Source organism: Narcine bancroftii, chromosome 1, assembly GCF_036971445.1.
Source record: "Narcine bancroftii isolate sNarBan1 chromosome 1, sNarBan1.hap1, whole genome shotgun sequence".
In the NCBI taxonomy this organism is placed as follows: Eukaryota; Metazoa; Chordata; class Chondrichthyes; order Torpediniformes; family Narcinidae; genus Narcine; species Narcine bancroftii.
Genome location: NC_091469.1, coordinates 482,259,553 through 482,279,954, shown reverse-complemented (window position 1 = coordinate 482,279,954; position 20,402 = coordinate 482,259,553). Strand labels below are relative to the sequence as shown.

Below are 20,402 nucleotides of genomic sequence, written 5' to 3'. Positions count from 1 at the left end.
ACGTCCTGTTTTGCGGAAACTGCCAAAATGTTTGGCCTGGAAGTCAGCCTGAAGAAAACCGAGGTCCTCCATCAGCCAGCTCCCCACCATGACTACCAGCCCCCTCACATCTCCATCGGGCACACAAAACTCTAAACGGTCAAACAGTTTACCTATCTCGGCTGCACCATTTCATCGGATGCAAGGATCGACAATGAGATAGACAACAGACTCGCCAAGGCAAATAGCGCCTTCGGAAGACTACACAAAAGAATCTGGAAAAACAACCAACTGAAAAACCTCACAAAGATTAGTGTATACAGAGCCGTTGTCATACCCACACTCCTGTTTGGCTCCGAATCATGGGTCCTCTACCGGCATCACCTACAGCTCCTAGAACGCTTCCACCAGCGTTGTCTCCGCTCCATCCTCAACATTCATTGGAGCGACTTCATCTCCAACATTGAAGTACTCGAGATGGCAGAGGTCGGCAGCATTGAATCCACGCTGCTGAAGATCAAACTGCGCTGGGTAGCTCACGTCTCCAGAATGGAGGACCATCGCCTTCCCAAGATCGTGTTATATGGTGAGCTCTCCACTGGCCACCGAGACAGAGGTGCACCAAAGAAGAGGTACAAGGACTGCCTAAAGAAAGCTCTTGGTGCCTGCCCCATTGACCATCGCCAGTGGGGCTGATATCGCCTCAAACCATGCATCTTTGCGCCTCACAGTTCGGCAGGCAGCAACCTCCTTTGAAGAAGACCGCAGAGCCCACCTCACTGTCAAAAGACAAAGGAGGAAAAACCCAACACCCAACCCCAACCAACCAATTTTCCCTTGCAACCGTGTCTGCCTGTCCCGCATCGGACCTGTCAGCCACAAACGAGCCTGCAGCTGACGTGGACATTACCCCTCCACAAATCTTCGTCTGCGAAGCCAAGCCAAAGATGTCTAAATTAGCCTTTAATGGTACATGAAGATTTTGAGTACTACACCTTCCTGAAGGAAATAACAGGTTTCATAAAGTGAAATAATTTGCATAGATGAGTAATCCAAGCTCAAAATATTTTCACTTCCTTCCCACAAACCAAATGCTTGGCCATGTGCCCTTATTGGCTGAGACAATTTGCTGGGTTTGGTTTACAGGAAAGACCATTTACGTGAAACAAGAAATTACCACTTGTTGGCAAATCACAATGACATTGCAGAATTGCTTGATGGTTCATGAGAGAACAAAGTCAACTGTAAACTTGTAATTAAGATTTCCAGCCTGATTGCAAAGTGACAGAGGTTATCAAAGAATACAACAGGATATAGAGCAGTTACAGATATGGGCAGAGAAATGGAAGATGGAGTTTAATTGGTACAAGTGTTGTATTTTGGGAGGTCAAATGCAAGAGGAATAGATACAGTTAATAGCAAGACTCTTAAAAGCATTGATGTGCAGAGGGATTTGCTGAGCCAGGTCCATAGCTCATCGAAAGTGGCCACTCAAGTAGATGGGGTGGCCCAGTTGGCACTGCGGTTAGTGCAACACCTTTACAGTGCCAATGATCAGGACTGGGGTTCGAATCCCGCACCAAGGAGTTTGTACCTTCTTCCCGTGTCTGCATGCGCTTTCCATGGTGGCTCCAGTTTCCTCCCGTGAACTGTGCTGTATGCCTAAAAAAGGCTCTGGCATGTTTGCCTTCATTGGACAGGGCATTGTGTACAAAAGTAAGAAAGTCATGATGCATCTATTCTAAAACTAGTTAGGCTGCACAGAATATGGTTTGCAATTCTGGTCTCCCCTTTAAAGGAAGGATGCGAAAGCTGTAATTTACCAGGATGTTGTCTTGTTGGAAGGTTTGAGTTATGGGAAGTGGACAAACTTGGGTTATTTTTTTTCAGCTGTGTAGGAGGCAGAGGGGTGACTGGATAGAAGTTTCAAAAATCATGCAAATGCACCACACGAGAAGATGCGTGTTTCAATTGAGGGGAGCATTAAAAGAAGTGTGTTTGGCACATTTATCTTTTAAAGCAGGTTGCTTGGAATAGGTTGCATAGTGGAAGCATATACTATAGTAGCATTTAAAAGGCTTCTAGTCAGGCATGAATGGGGATGGAGGGATATCTATTAAGTGCAAGCAGCAGAGATTTAGTTTGATTTTGACATGTTCTGCACAGACATGGGTCAAAGGGCTTTGGTGCTCTACAATCAAGACCTGACGCAATTTCTTCATCCCCTCCATGGATGCTACTCAACCCACCAAATTCCTCAACACATTGCAGCAACTGCATTCACATGTGTAGAAAAATGAAGACTGCAACAACCTTGCACTCAATGTGAGCAAAACCAAGGAGATGATTGTGGTCTTCAGAAGGAAATCGGGGGGAACACGAACCAGCCCTCATCAAGGGCTCGGCAGTGGAGAGGGACTATAGAAATTGACCAAGACAAATGGTTACTTAAACAAAAGTTGCTTTTAATTATCTTTAAGAAAACAGGATCAAACTTTAACTTATTGCTCAACTTATTGTCCCCTTCTAATTCTAAGCGCACGTGTATGGTGTATGTAGTGTGTGCAAGTTCAGAAATGTTCTTTGGTTCACTGTTCAATCTCACTTCTCATTCTTCCAAATTCACTGGTTGCAGGCAATTCTTATACTGTGCAGAGATTTTAACATTTATAAAGTTCACCAGACTTTAGTGCTTGAAAGGTAAATGGTTACCGTTCAGGAAGGTTCAGAGAAAGATTTGTTGTTCACTGAACACCCACGCTGATTCCTTTTTTAATCAGCCACTTAAAACCCGTTTGACTCTCTCTGCTTGCAAAACCATATGACCCTCCTAGAACAGCAAGTACCCCTCCAGACAGAATGCAGCTCCAACAAGTCTTTTCATCTGTTGCCTTTTTGTCAGCAACAATCCATTAGTGAAGCCTCTTGGGCACGATCTAAAGCTTTTGCAAAGGCTCTCTCCAGTATTTTAAATAAGATCTGTTTTAAAGTGTTTGTATGTGACCTCCAGTAAGAAAAACATTTCCCAATTTATCTCCAAGAAAACATACAATACAAACACAACATTATCTGTCATACTAACCCCTGTGCCACTGTCAGCTTAAACTGTCATTCGCTCCCTTGATAAAAATCTTTAGCATTTTGGGTTATCCTGACTTTATTCCTAGTAATAGAGGATCTGTCTTTATGTGCTAAGACAAGCCCTCCTGGCAAAAGGTATCGCTACTAGCTGTACCAGTAGTTATAATCCACGTGGTAATGGGCAAGTGGAGCGGGGTAATGCCACTGTTTGGAAAGCTATCACCTTTGCACTGAAATCTTAAGGTTACTCCACCAGCCACTGGCAAGACGTTTTGCCAAGAGCGGTACACTCAATTCGCTCCTTACCATGCACGGCTACTAACAAAACCGCTCAACAACATATTTTTACTTTTCCAAGAAAATCGAAAACTGGGACAACTGTCTTATCTAAACCACGACAGGTTTTGCTGAGAAAACATGCAAGACACAGCAAATCTGATCCACTCGTGGAAAGAGTGCAGCTACTCCACACAAATCCAAGCTATGCTTATATTATGTATCCAGATGAAAGAGAAGACACTGTCTCCCTCCGTGACCTTGCCTCACCCGGTGTGCAGTTAACTAACTTCTTTCCTCAAACCACTAATGTGTCCCAACTGTCTGCTAGTCACATACAACCCTTTTCTCAATGTATCAATTGATCCAACAATCTAATGCAAGATTCTGTGTCAGCCCAGGAAAAATCACCACAGCATGAATATGTCCTACCTACCCCTGAACTTTAACCTCTAGCCACAGCTGGGAATGAACTCGGTCTCTCCCAAAGTCTCAATTCCACCCCACAGCCTCCACCTGTTCCACTCAAACATTCAACCTGAATTTCCAAGGCCCCAGAGATTACAATACTCAAAACTGAGAAAATTTTAATCTGACAGTGACCATGACAACTGAAATGTTATTCTTTTTTCTCTTTTGTTATGATTCTGTGGAATTTTCTTCCAATTAATACTTAATATTTACTCTATGTTATCATTTTATGGAATTTCTTCCCAGTTAGTGCTAAATATATTTATGCTTTTGGCCAACATACTTTGCTACTGCATGTTTCTGAAATTTAAACACAGTTTCTCAGCCATTTTATGTTTCAGTCAGTAGTTTTGAATTTAGCTAAATTCTTGGGGGGAGGGGAAATCCCTGAAGAATAGGTCCTATTACTGACTATCTCTTGTATATTGACTACTGCTGTAGAAGTGTCTGCCGAGCTGGTATAACAGATGGTGGTCAGTATCCCATTGGCCAGACTAAGGTAGCATAGAGTCAGTTAATAGAAGCCAAGTATTATTTCATTCTCTTGACTGAACTCATATTGATGGCCTATCACCGAGGAAAACCCACGCAGTCATGAGAAAATGTACAAACTCCTTGGTCAGCATGGGATCCAAACCCTGGTCCAAATCACTGTAGTAAAGGAATTGCATTAAACGCTACATCAACCGTGCCACTCTATCCTCTTAATTCAAAGATCTACTAATTTCAGGTTGACAAACCTAAAAAAAATGTCCAGTCTCGACGATTCATTATATCCTGAAACTCACAATAATGAGTTCTAGACTTTTTAAAAGCAGGGGAGAAAAACTTGAGTGCAGTCAAAATTTTGATGAAGGGCTCAAGCCAGAAATGTTGGTTACCATATTTAATGGCATATAGGAGAGAGTGAGCAGGTGGGCGAGAAGGAGGGAAAGAACAAGCATTCTTACCGGGGGAAGTGAGGAGCAGTGGTGACTCTGGGAAGCACGAGTCACCTGAGAGAAGGGCTTGTTGAAGCTGGGTGTGGTCCAAAATGCCAGCATCAAAATGTCACCTTCGCATATAGGATCCGGGGTGGTTTTGAGGCAATTTTTTTGGGAAAGAAAAGAAGGGTCCTAGATGCTGTCAAATACGCATGTATCTTTATCTTTGCTATATGAAGCATCGAATCCATGCTGCTGAAGACCCAACTGCACTGGGTGGGTCACGTCTCCAGAATGGAGGACCATCGCCTTCCCAAGATCGTGTTCCATGGCGAGCTCTCCAGTGGCCACCGAGACAGAGGTGCACCAAAGAAGGGGTACAAGGACTGCTTAAAGAAATCTCTTGGTGCCTGCCACATTGACCACTGCCAGTGGGCTGATATCGCCTTCAACCGTGCATCTTGGCGCCTCACAGTTCGGCGGGCAGCAACCTCCTTTGAAGACCGCAGAGCCAACCTCACCAACAAAAGAGGAAAAACCCAACACCCAACCCACCAATTTTCCCTTGCAACCACGCCTGCCTGTCCCACATCGGACTTGTCAGTCACCAACGAGCCTGCAGCAGACGTGGACATACCCCTCCATAAATCTTCGTCCACGAAGCCAAGCCAAAGAAAAGAAGAAAATGAAGTACACCGTTTGACCTGCTAAGTTTCTCCACGTTGTGTTTTTACTTAGATCACAATGTCTGCAGACTTGCAGGTTTTGCGTCAAATCTTAGTATACTAAAATTCTAAAAAAGAGCAAAGCCATGAAATTCCTAAAGTATTACTCATCACCTTGATTTCCACTTCCATACAGATTCAATCACAGGAGTAGATTTAAAAGTCAATTAATACAGGAAACTACCTCTGATCCAACAACAACTGCAACGAATTAAAAAACCTTCACTGTTAGTGTCACAGTGAGCGCAACACTGTCACAGAAACCTGGGTTCAAATCTAGCACTGTCTTCAAGGAGTTCACATGTTCTCCCCATGTTGTGTAGGTTTCATCTGGTTTTCTTGTTGACAATGAATTTCAAGTTAATAAATAAACAGACATCAATTTGCAACTCTTGGACACCATTTTTTTTTTTTTAAAAAGTCCCAAAGAACATTAATTACTTCTGAGAGCATAACTTAAAAGTTTTATTTCATTAACCTTTCGGATAGCCTGAAACAGGTAATTCTGGGTCCTCCGACACTATTCCTGCAAAGCCCAACGTGAGTTTAGCAGCAGTACCTCATCTGGAAATGCACATTACAAGGATTCTCATCAATTTACTTACATTTTAATCTAGACATACAGCACAATTTAATAAATAGTAGTCATGTGGAGACGTTTGAGCAGTTCATTGCCCATGGGAAGCTGTTCCTCAGCCAAGTGGTGCTGATTCTGATACTAGTGTATCTCTTTCCCAATGGGGTTAGCTGGAAGATGCTGTATTCTGGTGGTAGGGGTCCTCAGTGATTTTGCAAGCCATCTTTCAACAATGATCCTGGAAAAACAGAAGTGTATGATCCGGTGATCATTGGGGGAAATCAGAGGTGGAGAGGGTGAGCAAATTCAAGTTCTTGAGAATCACTGCCTCAGAGGATCTTTCCTGGACCAAACACATGTATGGTATCGTGAAGAAAGCACATCAATGCCTCTACTTCCTCAGGGGTTTGTGGAGGTTTGGTATGACACAAGAAACCAAGGCAAATTTCTACAGATGAGTGGTGGAAAGTGTGCTGACTGGCTGCATCACGGTCTGGTATGGGGGATAACAACATACTTGAGCGTAAAGCCCTCCAAAGGGTAGTTGACACAGCTGAAGTCATCACAGCCAAAACTCTCCCCACCATTAAGAACAACTACAGGAAACACTGCCATCAGAGAGCAGCATCAAGGACCAATACCACATAGCACACACTGTTGTCGTTGCAACCACCAGGAAAGAGGTACAGATGCCACAAGACTCAGGAACCATCAGACTCCTCATCAGCAAACTTAATCAGAGACTCATTTAAGGACTCTTACTTTTGCACGTTATTGAGGTGCTGAACTTTGGCACGTCAAACGAGGGCAAGACTTGCACAGTAAATGATAAGGCCCAAAAGAGTGTTGTACAATAGAGTGGCCAAAGGGTACAGGTGCATAGATACTTAAAAGTGGCAACTCAGATGAATAAGGCCTTCATTGGGTGGGGTATAAAGTACAAAAATTGAGAAGTCAGCTACACAAGGAGTTTATAGCCACTTTCAGGTGCATTCTCTTCCAAGAATGCGCCTACCGACGCAGATTCAGGCCTGTGGAATGGTCATTCAGGTCACAGCGCTGGCCACCTGAAAGGGACAGCTGCATGGGAGGTGCCTCGGAGTGCACTCAGGCTCCTATCCACGCGGGACGTCGGGGCTGGGGGAGCCGGCGCTGGCTGCCCCTGCACTGTGCCGGGGGACAGGGGCAGCAGTGAGGGGGGCTGTCAAGCGCTCGCCAGGTGATTGTCATCCACTTAGCTGCCACTTTCTGACAGCTGCATTCAGGTGCCTAGGGGTACTTCAGTTCTCCGGCGATAATCCCTTTCAGAGGAGGGTTGGAAAGTGCGTCTCGGAGCCACCTCCTGCTTTTTCAGGTGGCCTCCCGACAGCCGCATAGGGGTAGAATATGCGGCTTTACATTGAGGCACTTTGGCCACCTGAAAGTGCCTTATGAGACCACACAATAGTGTGCAGCTCTGGATCCAAGTTATGGAAGGAGATCAATTGGAAGGGGTACAGAGGAAATGTTGCCTGGACTGGAGGCATTGAGCTATCATGACAGGTTGGAGGCTGAGCCCATAAGATTATAGAGCAGAAATAGGCCATTTGGCCCATGAAGTCCATTCTGCCATCCCATCAAGATCTGATCCATTCTCCCACACAGTTCCACTCCCCTGCCTTCTACAACAAAGCAGGCTGAAGAATCAACTTATAGCAGTTTGCAAAAATTGTAAAAATGAATGCTCAGTCTTTTTCCCAGGGCACACAATTCTCAAACTACAGGGCATAGGTTTAAGGTGAAGCTAGAAAGGTTTAAGGGGGAATAGAGGGGCATTTTTCAGTCAGTGGGTGGTCTGCATCAGGAATGAGCTGCCAAAGGAAACTGTAGAAGCAAGAAAAACATTCAAATTTGGACAGATTTATGGATGAGGGGGTTGGAGGGGTGCAGACCGAGTCCAGGTAAATGGGATTAGCCCAGAATAGAACAGTGATCAGCAGGGACTAGTTGGGCAAAAGGAGCTGTTCTATGCTTAATGAACACAACTCTGCTCCAGTTGGCACCACATTCCTAGAACAGGTTGGTTAATTGGCCACTGTAAATTTAAACCGTAAATTAGGTCCAGTATAAATGGGTGGCATGACTCAACGAGCTGAAGAGCCTGCTTCAGTAACATTAACACACATTTGTTTTTAGATATAACAGAAGAGAAACAAGAGCTTCCAGTTGGCTTTCTTCATGTTCTTGACAGGATCGTTGGATAGAAATTTTAAACTTTATGGAGGGAACATGAAGTATTTCTAAAGTTGTTTTTGTTCTCAGAAAATTAAGTGCATATCTTAAACCTGAGTTGCCAGAGACAAGTTCCCCTCCACAACAAGTGGTCTTTCTGACCCAAGAAATGGATCACGTATTGCATTTATCTCAGATAGAAACAAAACAGATTCATAAACAACCACCCAACACTAATCATGATGACACAAAATGCAATTTAAGTAATGGCATATAATCTGTAGCAAATAAGTGGCTAAATCTTGTATAATATAAAATAGCACCCAAAGCTCTCTCACTATAGTCCAAGAAAATATTTCAAACCAACAGTTCTAAGCCAGGGCCATGAAGCACAGAAACAAGCCCTTCATCTCACCAACAAACACACATTTATATTAATTTGTATTTTTTTTCTCTTCAAACTCTTCCCCACACCCCCTCCCCCCACCATTCTGCCAAGCATTTACAAACCAAGAGGAAATTGATCATGCCAGTTTACCATCTTTGGGGTGTGGGAAGAACTCAACCCAGATGAAACCAGTGGCAAGAACATGCAAATTCCAGACTGGTGCAGCCAGGTCAGGGTCACTCGAGCTGGGAAACAACTCTACTAACTGCACAACATCATCCGACCAATTCTCTCCATCCATGCAGTGTGATGGTAATCACCCATCCTCAGCAACCAGGGAAAAGTCCAAACATCACTTTATCCAAAAGTCTACACCCCATCAAAAGCAACAGGTCAGTGGAAAAAGTATATTCGCAGGCGCGTTGCACTGCAACGACTCAGCTTCCTCGGCAACCCCTTCTGAACGCAACACCGGATTACCTCCAGAATCGCACCCAACTCGTAATGCACACACTTTGAATCACAAATAGAAGCCATTGTATTTCAGAAGCAATCTCATTGGGTAAAACACAAAAGTCTGCAGTCACCATGGATGAAGTAAAAACGCAATGCTGGAGACTTAGGCGGGTCGAACAGGGTACTTTACTTTATGTAATAAAGATAGATTAACAACGTTTCAAGCTTGAGCTCGTAACTCCAGGATTGGGTTTTAACCTCAGTGCGTGATACCCAAAGGCAAGAGAGATGTTATGTAAATACAACTTTTGCTTACACACATTTGAGAGACAGGATCAAAGTTAAAGTTCTGCTGTAACACTCTACCCACCCACCCACCCCCCCCCCGGCCACAGACACTCTATCTCCCCCCCCGCCACAGACACTCTATCTCCCCCCCCGCCACAGACACTCTATCTCCCCCCCCGCCACAGACACTCTATCTCCCCCCCCGCCACAGACACTCTATCTCCCCCCCCGCCACAGACACTCTATCTCCCCCCCCGCCACAGACACTCTATCTCCCCCCCCGCCACAGACACTCTATCTCCCCCCCCGCCACAGACACTCTATCTCCCCCCCCGCCACAGACACTCTATCTCCCCCCCCGCCACAGACACTCTATCTCCCCCCCCGCCACAGACACTCTATCTCCCCCCCCGCCACAGACACTCTATCTCCCCCCCCGCCACAGACACTCTATCTCCCCCCCCGCCACAGACACTCTATCTCCCCCCCCGCCACAGACACTCTATCTCCCCCCCCGCCACAGACACTCTATCTCCCCCCCCGCCACAGACACTCTATCTCCCCCCCCGCCACAGACACTCTATCTCCCCCCCCGCCACAGACACTCTATCTCCCCCCCCGCCACAGACACTCTATCTCCCCCCCCGCCACAGACACTCTATCTCCCCCCCCGCCACAGACACTCTATCTCCCCCCCCCGCCACAGACACTCTATCTCCCCCCCCCGCCACAGACACTCTATCTCCCCCCCCGCCACAGACACTCTATCTCCCCCCCCGCCACAGACACTCTACCTCCCCCCCGCCACAGACACTCTACCTCCCCCCCGCCACAGACACTCTACCTCCCCCCCGCCACAGACACTCTACCTCCCCCCCGCCACAGACACTCTACCTCCCCCCCGCCACAGACACTCTACCTCCCCCCCGCCACAGACACTCTACCTCCCCCCCGCCACAGACACTCTACCTCCCCCCCGCCACAGACACTCTACCTCCCCCCCGCCACAGACACTCTACCTCCCCCCCGCCACAGACACTCTACCTCCCCCCCGCCACAGACACTCTACCTCCCCCCCGCCACAGACACTCTACCTCCCCCCCGCCACAGACACTCTACCTCCCCCCCGCCACAGACACTCTACCTCCCCCCCGCCACAGACACTCTACCTCCCCCCCGCCACAGACACTCTACCTCCCCCCCGCCACAGACACTCTACCTCCCCCCCGCCACAGACACTCTACCTCCCCCCCGCCACAGACACTCTACCTCCCCCCCGCCACAGACACTCTACCTCCCCCCCGCCACAGACACTCTACCTCCCCCCCGCCACAGACACTCTACCTCCCCCCCGCCACAGACACTCTATCTCCCCCCCGCCACAGACACTCTATCTCCCCCCCGCCACAGACACTCTATCTCCCCCCCGCCACAGACACTCTATCTCCCCCCCGCCACAGACACTCTATCTCCCCCCCGCCACAGACACTCTATCTCCCCCCCGCCACAGACACTCTATCTCCCCCCCGCCACAGACACTCTATCTCCCCCCCGCCACAGACACTCTATCTCCCCCCCGCCACAGACACTCTATCTCCCCCCCGCCACAGACACTCTATCTCCCCCCCGCCACAGACACTCTATCTGCCCCGCGCCACAGCTACTCTCTCCCCCCCGCAACAGCCGGAGCCCCCCCCGCCACAACCGGAGCCCCCCCCTTCCTCTCCCCCTTCACAGCGGAGCCCCCACCCCCTCCACAGCCGGAGCCCACCCCCCCCTCCTCTCCCCCTCCACAGCCGGAGCCCGCTCCCCCTCCTCTCCCCGTCCACAGCCGGAGCCGCTCCCCCTCCTCTCCCCCTCCACAGCCGGAGCCCACGCCCCTCCTCTCCCCCTCCACAGCCGGAGCCTCCCTCTCTCCTCTCCCTCTCCACTGCCGGAGCCTCCCTCTCTCCTCTCCCTCTCCACAGCCAGAGCCTCCCTCTCTCCTCTCCCCCACCACAGCCGGAGCCTCCCTCTCACCTCTCCCCCTCCACAGCTGGAGCCTCTTTCTCTCCGTTCCCCCTCCACAGCCGGAGCCTCCCTCTCTACTATCCCTCTCCACAGCCGGAGCCGCCCTCTCTCCTCTCCCCCTCCACAGCCGGAGCCTCCTTCTCTCCTCTCCCCTCCACAGCCTGAGCCTCCCTCTCTCCTCTCCACAGCCGGAGCCTCCCTCCCTCCTCTCCCCCACCACAGCTAAAGCCTCCCTCTCTCCTCTCGCTCTCCCCCTTCACAGCCGGAGCCTCCCTCTCTCCTCTCCCCCTCCACAGCCGGAGCCTCCCTCTCTCCTCTCCCTCTCCACAGCCGGAGCCTCCCTCTCTCCTCTCCCCCACCACAGCCGGAGCCTCCCTCTCTCCTCTCCCGATCCACAGCCGGACCCTCCCTCTCTCCTCTCCCCCTCCATAGCCGGGGCCTCCCTCTCTCCTCTCCCCCTCCACAGCCGGACCCTCCCTCTCTCCTCACCCCCTCCACAGCCGGAGCCTCCCTCTCTCCTCTCCCCCTCCACACCCGGAGCCTCCCTCTCTCCTCTCCCCCTCCACAGCCGGAGCCTCCCTCTCTCCTTCCCTCTCCACAGCCGGACCCTCCCTCTCTCCTCTCCCCCTCCACAGCCGGGGCCTCCCTCTCTCCTCTCCCCCTTCACACCCGGAGCCTCCCTCTCTCCTCTCCCTCTCCACACCCGGAGCCTCCCTCTCTCCTCTCCCCCTTCACACCCGGAGCCTCCCGCTCTCCTCTCCCCCTTCACACCAGGAGCCTCCCTCTCTCCTCTCCTTCTCCACAGCCGGAGCCTCCCGCTCTCCTCTCCCCCTTCACACCCGGATCCTCCCTCTCTCCTCTCCCCCTCCACAGCCGGACCCTCCCTCTCTCCTCTCCCTCTCCACACCCGGAGCCTCCCTCTCTCCTCTCCCCCTTCACACCCGGACCCTCCCTCTCTCCTCTCCCTCTCCACACCCGGAGCCTCCCTCTCTCCTCTCCCCCTCCACACCCAGAGCCTCCCTATCTCCTCTCCCTCTTTACACCCGGAGCCTCCCTCTCTCCTCTCCCCCTCCACAGCCGGAGCCTCCCTCTCTCCTCTCCCCCTCCACAGCCGGACCCTCCCTCTCTCCTCTCCCCCTCCACAGCCGGAGCCTCCCGCTCTCCTCTCCCCCTTCACACCTGGATCCTCCCTCTCTCCTCTCCCCCTTCACAGCCGGACCCTCCCTCTCTCCTCTCCCTCTCCACACCCGGACCCTCCCTCTCTCCTCTCCCCCTTCACAGCCGGACCCTCCCTCTCTCCTCTCCACACCCGGAGCCTCCCGCTCTCCTCTCCCCCTTCACACCCGGATCCTCCCTCTCTCCTCTCCCCCTTCACAGCCGGACCCTCCCTCTCTCCTCTCCCTCTCCACACCCGGACCCTCCCTCTCTCCTCTCCCCCTTCACAGCCGGACCCTCCCTCTCTCCTCTCCACACCCGGAGCCTCCCTCTCTCCTCTCCCCCTTCACACCCGGATCCTCCCTCTCTCCTCTCCCCCTCCACAGCCGGAGCCTCCCTCTCTCCTCTCCCTCTCCACAGCCGGACCCTCCCTCTCTCCTCTCCCCCTCCACAGCCGGGGCCTCCCTCTCTCCTCTCCCCCTTCACACCCGGAGCCTCCCTCTCTCCTCTCCCTCTCCACACCCGGAGCCTCCCTCTCTCCTCTCCCCCTTCACACCCGGAGCCTCCCGCTCTCCTCTCCCTCTTCACACCAGGAGCCTCCCTCTCTCCTCTCCTTCTCCACAGCCGGAGCCTCCCGCTCTCCTCTCCCCCTTCACACCCGGATCCTCCCTCTCTCCTCTCCCCCTCCACAGCCGGACCCTCCCTCTCTCCTCTCCCTCTCCACACCCGGAGCCTCCCTCTCTCCTCTCCCCCTTCACACCCGGACCCTCCCTCTCTCCTCTCCCTCTCCACACCCGGAGCCTCCCTCTCTCCTCTCCCCCTCCACACCCGGAGCCTCCCTCTCTCCTCTCCCTCTTCACACCCGGAGCCTCCCTCTCTCCTCTCCCCCTCCACAGCCGGGGCCTCCCTCTCTCCTCTCCCCCTTCACACCCGGAACCTCCCTCTCTCCTCTCCCTACCCGGAGCCTCCCTCTCTCCTCTACCCCTTCACACCCGGAGCCTCCCGCTCTCCTCTCCCCCTTCACACCAGGAGCCTCCCTCTCTCCTCTCCTTCTCCACAGCCGGAGCCTCCCGCTCTCCTCTCCCCCTTCACACCCGGATCCTCCCTCTCTCCTCTCCCCCTCCACAGCCGGGGCCTTCCTCTCTCCTCTCCCCCTTCACACCCGGAACCTCCCTCTCTCCTCTCCCCCTCCACAGCCGGACCCTCCCTCTCTCCTCTCCCCCTCCACACCCGGAGCCTCCCTCTCTCCTCTCCCCCTCCACAGCCGGAGCCTCCCTCTCTCCTCTCCCCCTCCACAGCCGGACCCTCCCTCTCTCCTCTCCCCCTCCACAGCCGGAGCCTCCCGCTCTCCTCTCCCCCTTCACACCCGGATCCTCCCTCTCTCCTCTCCCCCTTCACAGCCGGACCCTCCCTCTCTCCTCTCCCTCTCCACACCCGGACCCTCCCTCTCTCCTCTCCCCCTTCACAGCCGGACTCTCCCTCTCTCCTCTCCACACCCGGAGCCTCCCTCTCTCCTCTCCCTCTTCACACCCGGAGCCTCCCTCTCTCCTCTCCCCCTCCACAGCCGGACCCTCCCTCTCTCCTCTCCCCCTCCACAGCCGGACCCTCCCTCTCTCCTCTCCACACCCGGAGCCTCCCGCTCTCCTCTCCCCCTTCACACCCGGACCCTCCCTCTCTCCTCTCCCCCTTCACAGCCGGACCCTCCCTCTCTCCTCTCCCCCTTCACAGCCGGACCCTCCCTCTCTCCTCTCCCCCTCCACACCCGGAGCCTCCCTCTCTCCTCTCCCCCTTCACAGCCGGACCCTCCCTCTCTCCTCTCCACACCCGGAGCCTCCCTCTCTCCTCTCCCCCTTCACACCCGGATCCTCCCTCTCTCCTCTCCCCCTCCACAGCCGGAGCCTCCCTCTCTCCTCTCCCCCTTCACAGCCGGAGCCTCCCTCTCTCCTCTCCCTCTTCACACCCGGACCCTCCCTCTCTCCTCTCCCCCTCCACAGCCGGACCCTCCCTCTCTCCTCTCCCCCTTCACAGCCGGACCCTCCCTCTCTCCTCTCCCTCTCCACACCCGGACCCTCCCTCTCTCCTCTCCTTCTCCACAGCCGGAGCTTCTCTGCCCCGTTTCCCCAGAGCCGGAGGTGGCCTTTCGGCCGGAATCACTAACTGAGAGGACACCACAGAACCTGGGCAGAAGAACCCGCCTGGACCATCGGGGTTGCGAAGCGGACCCTCACCTGCCGTTCACCGTTCCACAGAAGAGCTGATAGGACTCGTCTCCCCGGTGACTCAAACCCGGCTGACACAGGAAGTGACGTCACTCAAGGGTGGAAATGATGCGCTCCACCTCCACAAAAGCAAAACTTTGGAATCATTTCCGTTATTCATACTAAACCAAAAACACATGTTCTATTAACTAAAATATTTTGCAATATTCTAAAATAACTATTGGTTTGATATATCTCCACTAATCATACTAACATAAAAGGCCCTTGGTTTCTATGGTTACGATATTGCGTCATTGAAAAGCATCGAAGACCAACCGCTGACGTCATGGAAAGTAAGCCTGATTGATGTGTGAGGAACCCAATCAACAGCTGTGGATGGAAGGGGCGTCTCCCTGTTTGGAGGGGGAGGCTCTGAGTCATGGAGTTCATGCAGGGGAAACTCCGCAATTGCGGAAGAGAGGAAGCCACCCAGCTCCTGTTTCACCACAGGATGCCTGGAAGCTTTTATTTTTGAATAAAAGTCATTTCTGGGAACTACATGGCTTCATTATCCAATATTTGCCCTAACAATAGCAATAAAAAACTTTCAGGGTTTGGTCATTCCAGAATATGCAAAACTAGGTAAAGATGATTTTTACTCAACAAGAGGTTTATGATGCACTTAATTGTTAACAAAATAATAAATATCCAGGAGAAGACAGGTTCCAAGTTGAATTCTATACAGAATTTAAAGACTTATTGATTCATTTATTTATGAAGGTAGTAAGTAAAATCAAACATTTTGGCAGTTTCCGCAAAACAGGACGTCAAGCGCTGAAGAGCTGGCTCTGAATGGGCAACTGCCACTATGTTTGGCCTGGAAGTCAGCCTGAAGAAAACTGAGGTCCTCCATCAGCCAGGTCCCCACCATGACTACCAGCCCCCCCACATCTCCATCAGGTACACAAAACTCAAAACGGTCAACCAGTTTACCTATCTCGGCTGCACCATTTAATCGGATGCAAGGATCGACAACGAGAGAGACAACAGACTCGCCAAGGCAAATAGCGCCTTTGGAAGACTACACAAAAGAGTCTGGAAAAACAACCAACTGAAAAACCTCACAAAGATAAGCGTATACCGAGCCGTTGTCATACCCACACTCCTGTTCGGCTCCGAATCATGGGTCCTCTACCGGCATCACCTACGGCTCCTAGAACGCTTCCACCAGCATTGTCTCCGCTCCATCCTCAACATTCATTGGAGCGCTTTCATCCCTAACATCGAAGTACTCAAGATGGCAGAGGTCGACAGCATCGAGTCCACGCTGCTGAAGATCCAGCTGCGCTGGATGGGTCACGTCTCCAGAATGGAGGACCATCGCCTTCCCAAGATCGTGTTATATGGCGAGCTCTCCACTGGCCACCGTGACAGAGGTGCACCAAAGAAAAGGTACAAGGACTGCCTAAAGAAATCTCTTGGTGCCTGCCACATTGACCACCACCAGTGGGCTGATATCGCCTCAAACCGTGCATCTTGGCGCCTCACAGTTTGGCAGGCAGCAACCTCCTTTGAAGAAGACCGCAGAGCCCACCTCACTGACAAAAGGCAAAGGAGGAAAAACCCAACACCCAACCCCAACCAACCAATTTTCCCCTGCAACCGCTGCAACCGTGTCTGCCTGTCCCGCATCGGACTTGTCAGCCACAAACGAGCCTGCAGCTGACGTGGACATTTACCCCCTCCATAAATCTTCGTCCGCGAAGCCAAGCCAAAGAAGAAGAAGTAGAACAAGCTTTTAAACTGCATGATCTTCCAGAAATTTTTTCCGTGGCAATAATTACAGTTATTCCTAAAAAAGATAGAGATCCATTAAAACCAGCTTTGATATGTTCTGTTTTGCAATGGTTGCATTTAGAATTTTTGAAGAAAGTTTTCTGGTCAGTGGTTGTATTTCCCACAACAGAAGCAGTGTTGGTGGGAAGACGTCCCGACTAGTAGGTCTGGTTGACCCACATCCAAGTTTTTATCTGCCATTTCAGTGCTCCAGATAATTCTGTATGCAATCTGTAACGTAATGACTTGATTTATTTCTAATAATTCTTGCCTTGCTTGGTGATCTTCCAGCCCCATCACAAATCTGTTTCACAATGCCCGATTTAGGAACTGCTCGAAATGCCAGTTTGAGCAACGATGTCAGGTATTTACTTATTATTTCTCCTGATTCTTGCCTCCTTTCATAGAATCGTTGCCTTTCTGCCATAACTGATGGTTTGAGGCATGTAATAATGATACGGCAGTAGTCATGAGGGACTTTAACTTCCACATAGATTGGGAAAATCAAGTTGGTCGTGGGAGTCTGGAAGAGACTTCATAGAATGCATCCGCGATAGCTTTCTTGAGCAGCTTGTTAAGGAACCCACAAGAGAAAATGCTCTCCTGGATCTCGTGTTGTGCAATGAGATAGGTGGAGTAAATGATGTAATAGTCAGAGACCATCTGGGAAATTGCGATCATAGTATGATTGAATTTCTCATTCAGATGGAAGGGGAAATAGTTAGATCTAAAACTAATATATTATGCTTAAACAGGGGTGATTACCATAGGATGAGGGAGGAATTGGGCAGAGTGGACTGGGAGCACAGGCTAATTGATGAAACAGTTGAGGAACAGTGGAAGATTTTCAAAGCAATATTTTGGAATGCTCAACAAAAATATATTGCGGTCAGGAAAAAGGGCAGCAAGGGAGGGAAAAATCAACCGTGGTTAACAAAGGAAATAAAGAAGAGTATAAAATTGAAGGCGCAGGTGTACAAAGCTGCAAAGAGCAGTGGGAAACTGGAATATTGGGAAAACTTTAAGAGACAACAAGGGGTTACAAAGCGGGTAATAAGAAATGGGAAAAAGGATTATGAAAGTAAATTGGCACAAAATATAAAAACAGAAAGCAAAAAAATTTTATAAATATATAAAACGGAAGAGGGTGGCCAGAGTTAACCCTTGGAGGATGAGAAAGGAAAACTGGTAGCAAAAAATGAGGAAATGGCCAAGGCATTAAACAAATATTTTGTGTCAGTCTTCACGGTGGAAGCCACGTCCAGCATGCCCAAGTGCGGAGTTAAGGATGCGAATGTTGGGGAGGGCCTTGATAAAATAGTTGTTACAAAGGAAGTAGTGATGGAGAAACTAATGGGACTAAAGCCAGACAAAGCACCTGGTCCTGATGATATGCATCCAAGGGTTCTGAAGGAAATGGCAGAAGTTATAGTTGATGCATTGGTGGTCATATACCAAAATTCCTTGGATTCTGGGCAGGTCCCGGCAGACTGGAAGACAGCAAATGTCACGCCACTTTTTAAGAAGGGATGTAGGCAGAAGACTGGAAATTATCGGCCTATTAGCTTGACGTCTGTAGTTGGAAAAATGCTTGAACCCGTCATTAAAGATGAAATAGTGAAACTTTTGGAACGTAAGGGTTCAATCAGGCAGACGCAGCATGGTTTTAGAAAGGGAAGATCTGTTTGACAAACTTGTTAGGATTCTTTGAGGATATAATGGGTGCGGTGGATAGAGGGGAACAGGTTGATGTTATATATTTGGATTTCCAGAAAGTGTTTTATAAGGTGCCGCACAAGACACTTCTCAGTAAGTTACAGGAAAGTGGAGTCCGGTGAAGTCTATTGGCCTGGATTGAAAATTGGTTGTCTGACAGGAAGCAGAGAGTCGGGATAAATGGGAATTTTTCAGGTTGGCAGAAAGTGGTAAGTGGGGTGCCGCAGAGGTCAGTGTTAGGCCCACAACTGTTCATCATTACATTGATGACTTGGAGGAGGGGACAAAATGTGGTGGAGCCAAGTTTGCGGATGACACCAAATTGAGTGGAAGAGCAAATTGTAATGAGGATGTGGAGAGTCTGCAGAGGGATAGAGTTAAGCTGGATGAGTGGGCAAAGGTCTGGCAGATGGAGTACAATGTAAGTAAGTGTGAGGTTATCCACTTTGGCAAGAAAAATAAAAGAGCTGAATATTATTTAAAGGGTGAAAAACTACAGCATGCTGTTGTGCAGAGGGACTTGGGAGGGCTTGTGCATGAATCGCAAAAAGTTAGGTTGCAGGTGCAGCAGGTTATTAAGAAGGCAAATGGAATGTTGGCCTTCATCGCTAGAGGAATTGAATTCAGGAGTAGGGAGGTCATGTTGCAACTGTATAAGGCACTGGTGAGAGCGCACCTGGAGTACTGTGTCCAGTTCTGGTCTCCATATTTGAGGAAGGATATACTGGCTTTGGAGACGGTCCAGAGGAGGTTTACTAGGTTGATCCCTGGGATGAAGGGGTTGACTTATGATGAAAGATTAAATTGTCTAGGATTGTATTCGCTCGAATTCAGAAGAATGAGAGGAGATCTTATAGAAACATAGAGGATTATGAAGGGTATGGATAGGATAGATGTAGAAAGGTTTTTTGGGCTGGCCGGGGAAACTAAAACAAGAGGACACAGTCTCAAGATTCAGGGGAGTAGATTTAGGACAGAGATGAGGAAAAATAGTTTTTCCCAGAGAGTAGTGAATGTTTGGAATTCTCTAACCAGGGAAGTGGTTGAGGCTGCCTCATTAAATATATTTAAAATTCGGTTAGATAAATTTCTACATGGTAGAGGAATTAGGGGATATGGGGAGAAGGCAGGTAGGTGGAGTTAGGTCATAAATTAGATCAGCCATGATCGTATTGAATGGTGGAGCAGGCTTGATGGGCCATTTTTGGCCGACTCCTGTTCCTACTTCCTATGTTCCTATGAGGCTTAAATTGTTCCTTAAAGCTGTTCATAATTTGCTGAATATCTTCATCCCTGGATCCTCCGGGGACAGCAAGGTCTTAAGGAGGTCGAATGTTTTGCTTCCCATTAATACAGAGGAAGAGGACACTTTTGCGGCTTACTGGACCTTGCACAATATTGTGGGCTACGCAGTAGTGGTTAAACCGTTCTACGTAGTTATCTCAACTTTCTTCTCCCTCATTGAATTCCCCGAACTTTCCCTCCGCCATCTTGGCGCTCTTTCACCCTGATCTTTTGGCAGAAATTTTTTGGGGTTGTTAGGTAGTTGCTTTCTTTTTCAAGGTGCATGCAGTATATGTAGGGTTCGTTTAGTTCTTCGTCACCACTGTTGTGTATGCACTGAAACAATTAAGACTCGGAGATGTAATGCTTTCTTATCCTTTACTTCTATTAGAATAACATAGCTACTGGCCCACAGGGATCTATAGATGGAAAGAATGAGAACATGATGTCCAGCAGAGGGCAGGCTTGATTTGTGTGAATGGTGACACGTTAACGTCAGGGGAATGTATTGTGGATCTCCTTGAGTTTTTGGAGCAAGAAGGACGACAAAGCAGTTGGCTGGTGTGTGGGACTCTGTCAGCCCAAATACACCACGCTCATTCTACTCCGACCCTTTCAAATGTGCGGCCTATTACATGATTTTGGCTATTTGTTAATTTATTTACAAAGGGAGAGCTTGCAAAGTCCTTACATACAGATCTAACGCTGGACTAGAGTCGTGTGACCGAATTAACCGGAAGGCGATTGACCGGTGTTGTATCCTAGTTGTACCATTGGAAGTCTTAATAAAAACTAAGAAAGCTTGTAAGTTTGATAGTACAATTCTTT

At 50.0% G+C, this 20,402-nt stretch overlaps 1 protein-coding gene across 4 annotated transcripts in view; it reads right to left on the bottom strand.

Annotated features, from left to right (window-relative positions):
• higd1a (HIG1 hypoxia inducible domain family, member 1A) overlaps positions 1-20,402 on the bottom strand; it is an 82,648-nt gene that overhangs the window by 15,616 nt on the left and 46,630 nt on the right. Inside the window, exons 4-5 of one of the 4 annotated variants that reach the window (XR_011350269.1) lie at positions 14,769-14,878; positions 6,078-6,270 (exon numbers count right to left, since the gene is read on the bottom strand). Coding sequence is in view for 1 of the 4 variants with exons in the window: in XM_069914907.1 (XP_069771008.1) it covers positions 6,061-6,076 (16 nt within the window). In the remaining 3 variants the exon portion in view is untranslated. Of the gene's footprint in view, positions 1-6,060; positions 6,271-14,717; positions 14,879-20,402 lie in introns of those variants that run through there. The other 3 variants (XM_069914908.1, XM_069914909.1, XM_069914907.1) reach the window with 3 other exon arrangements.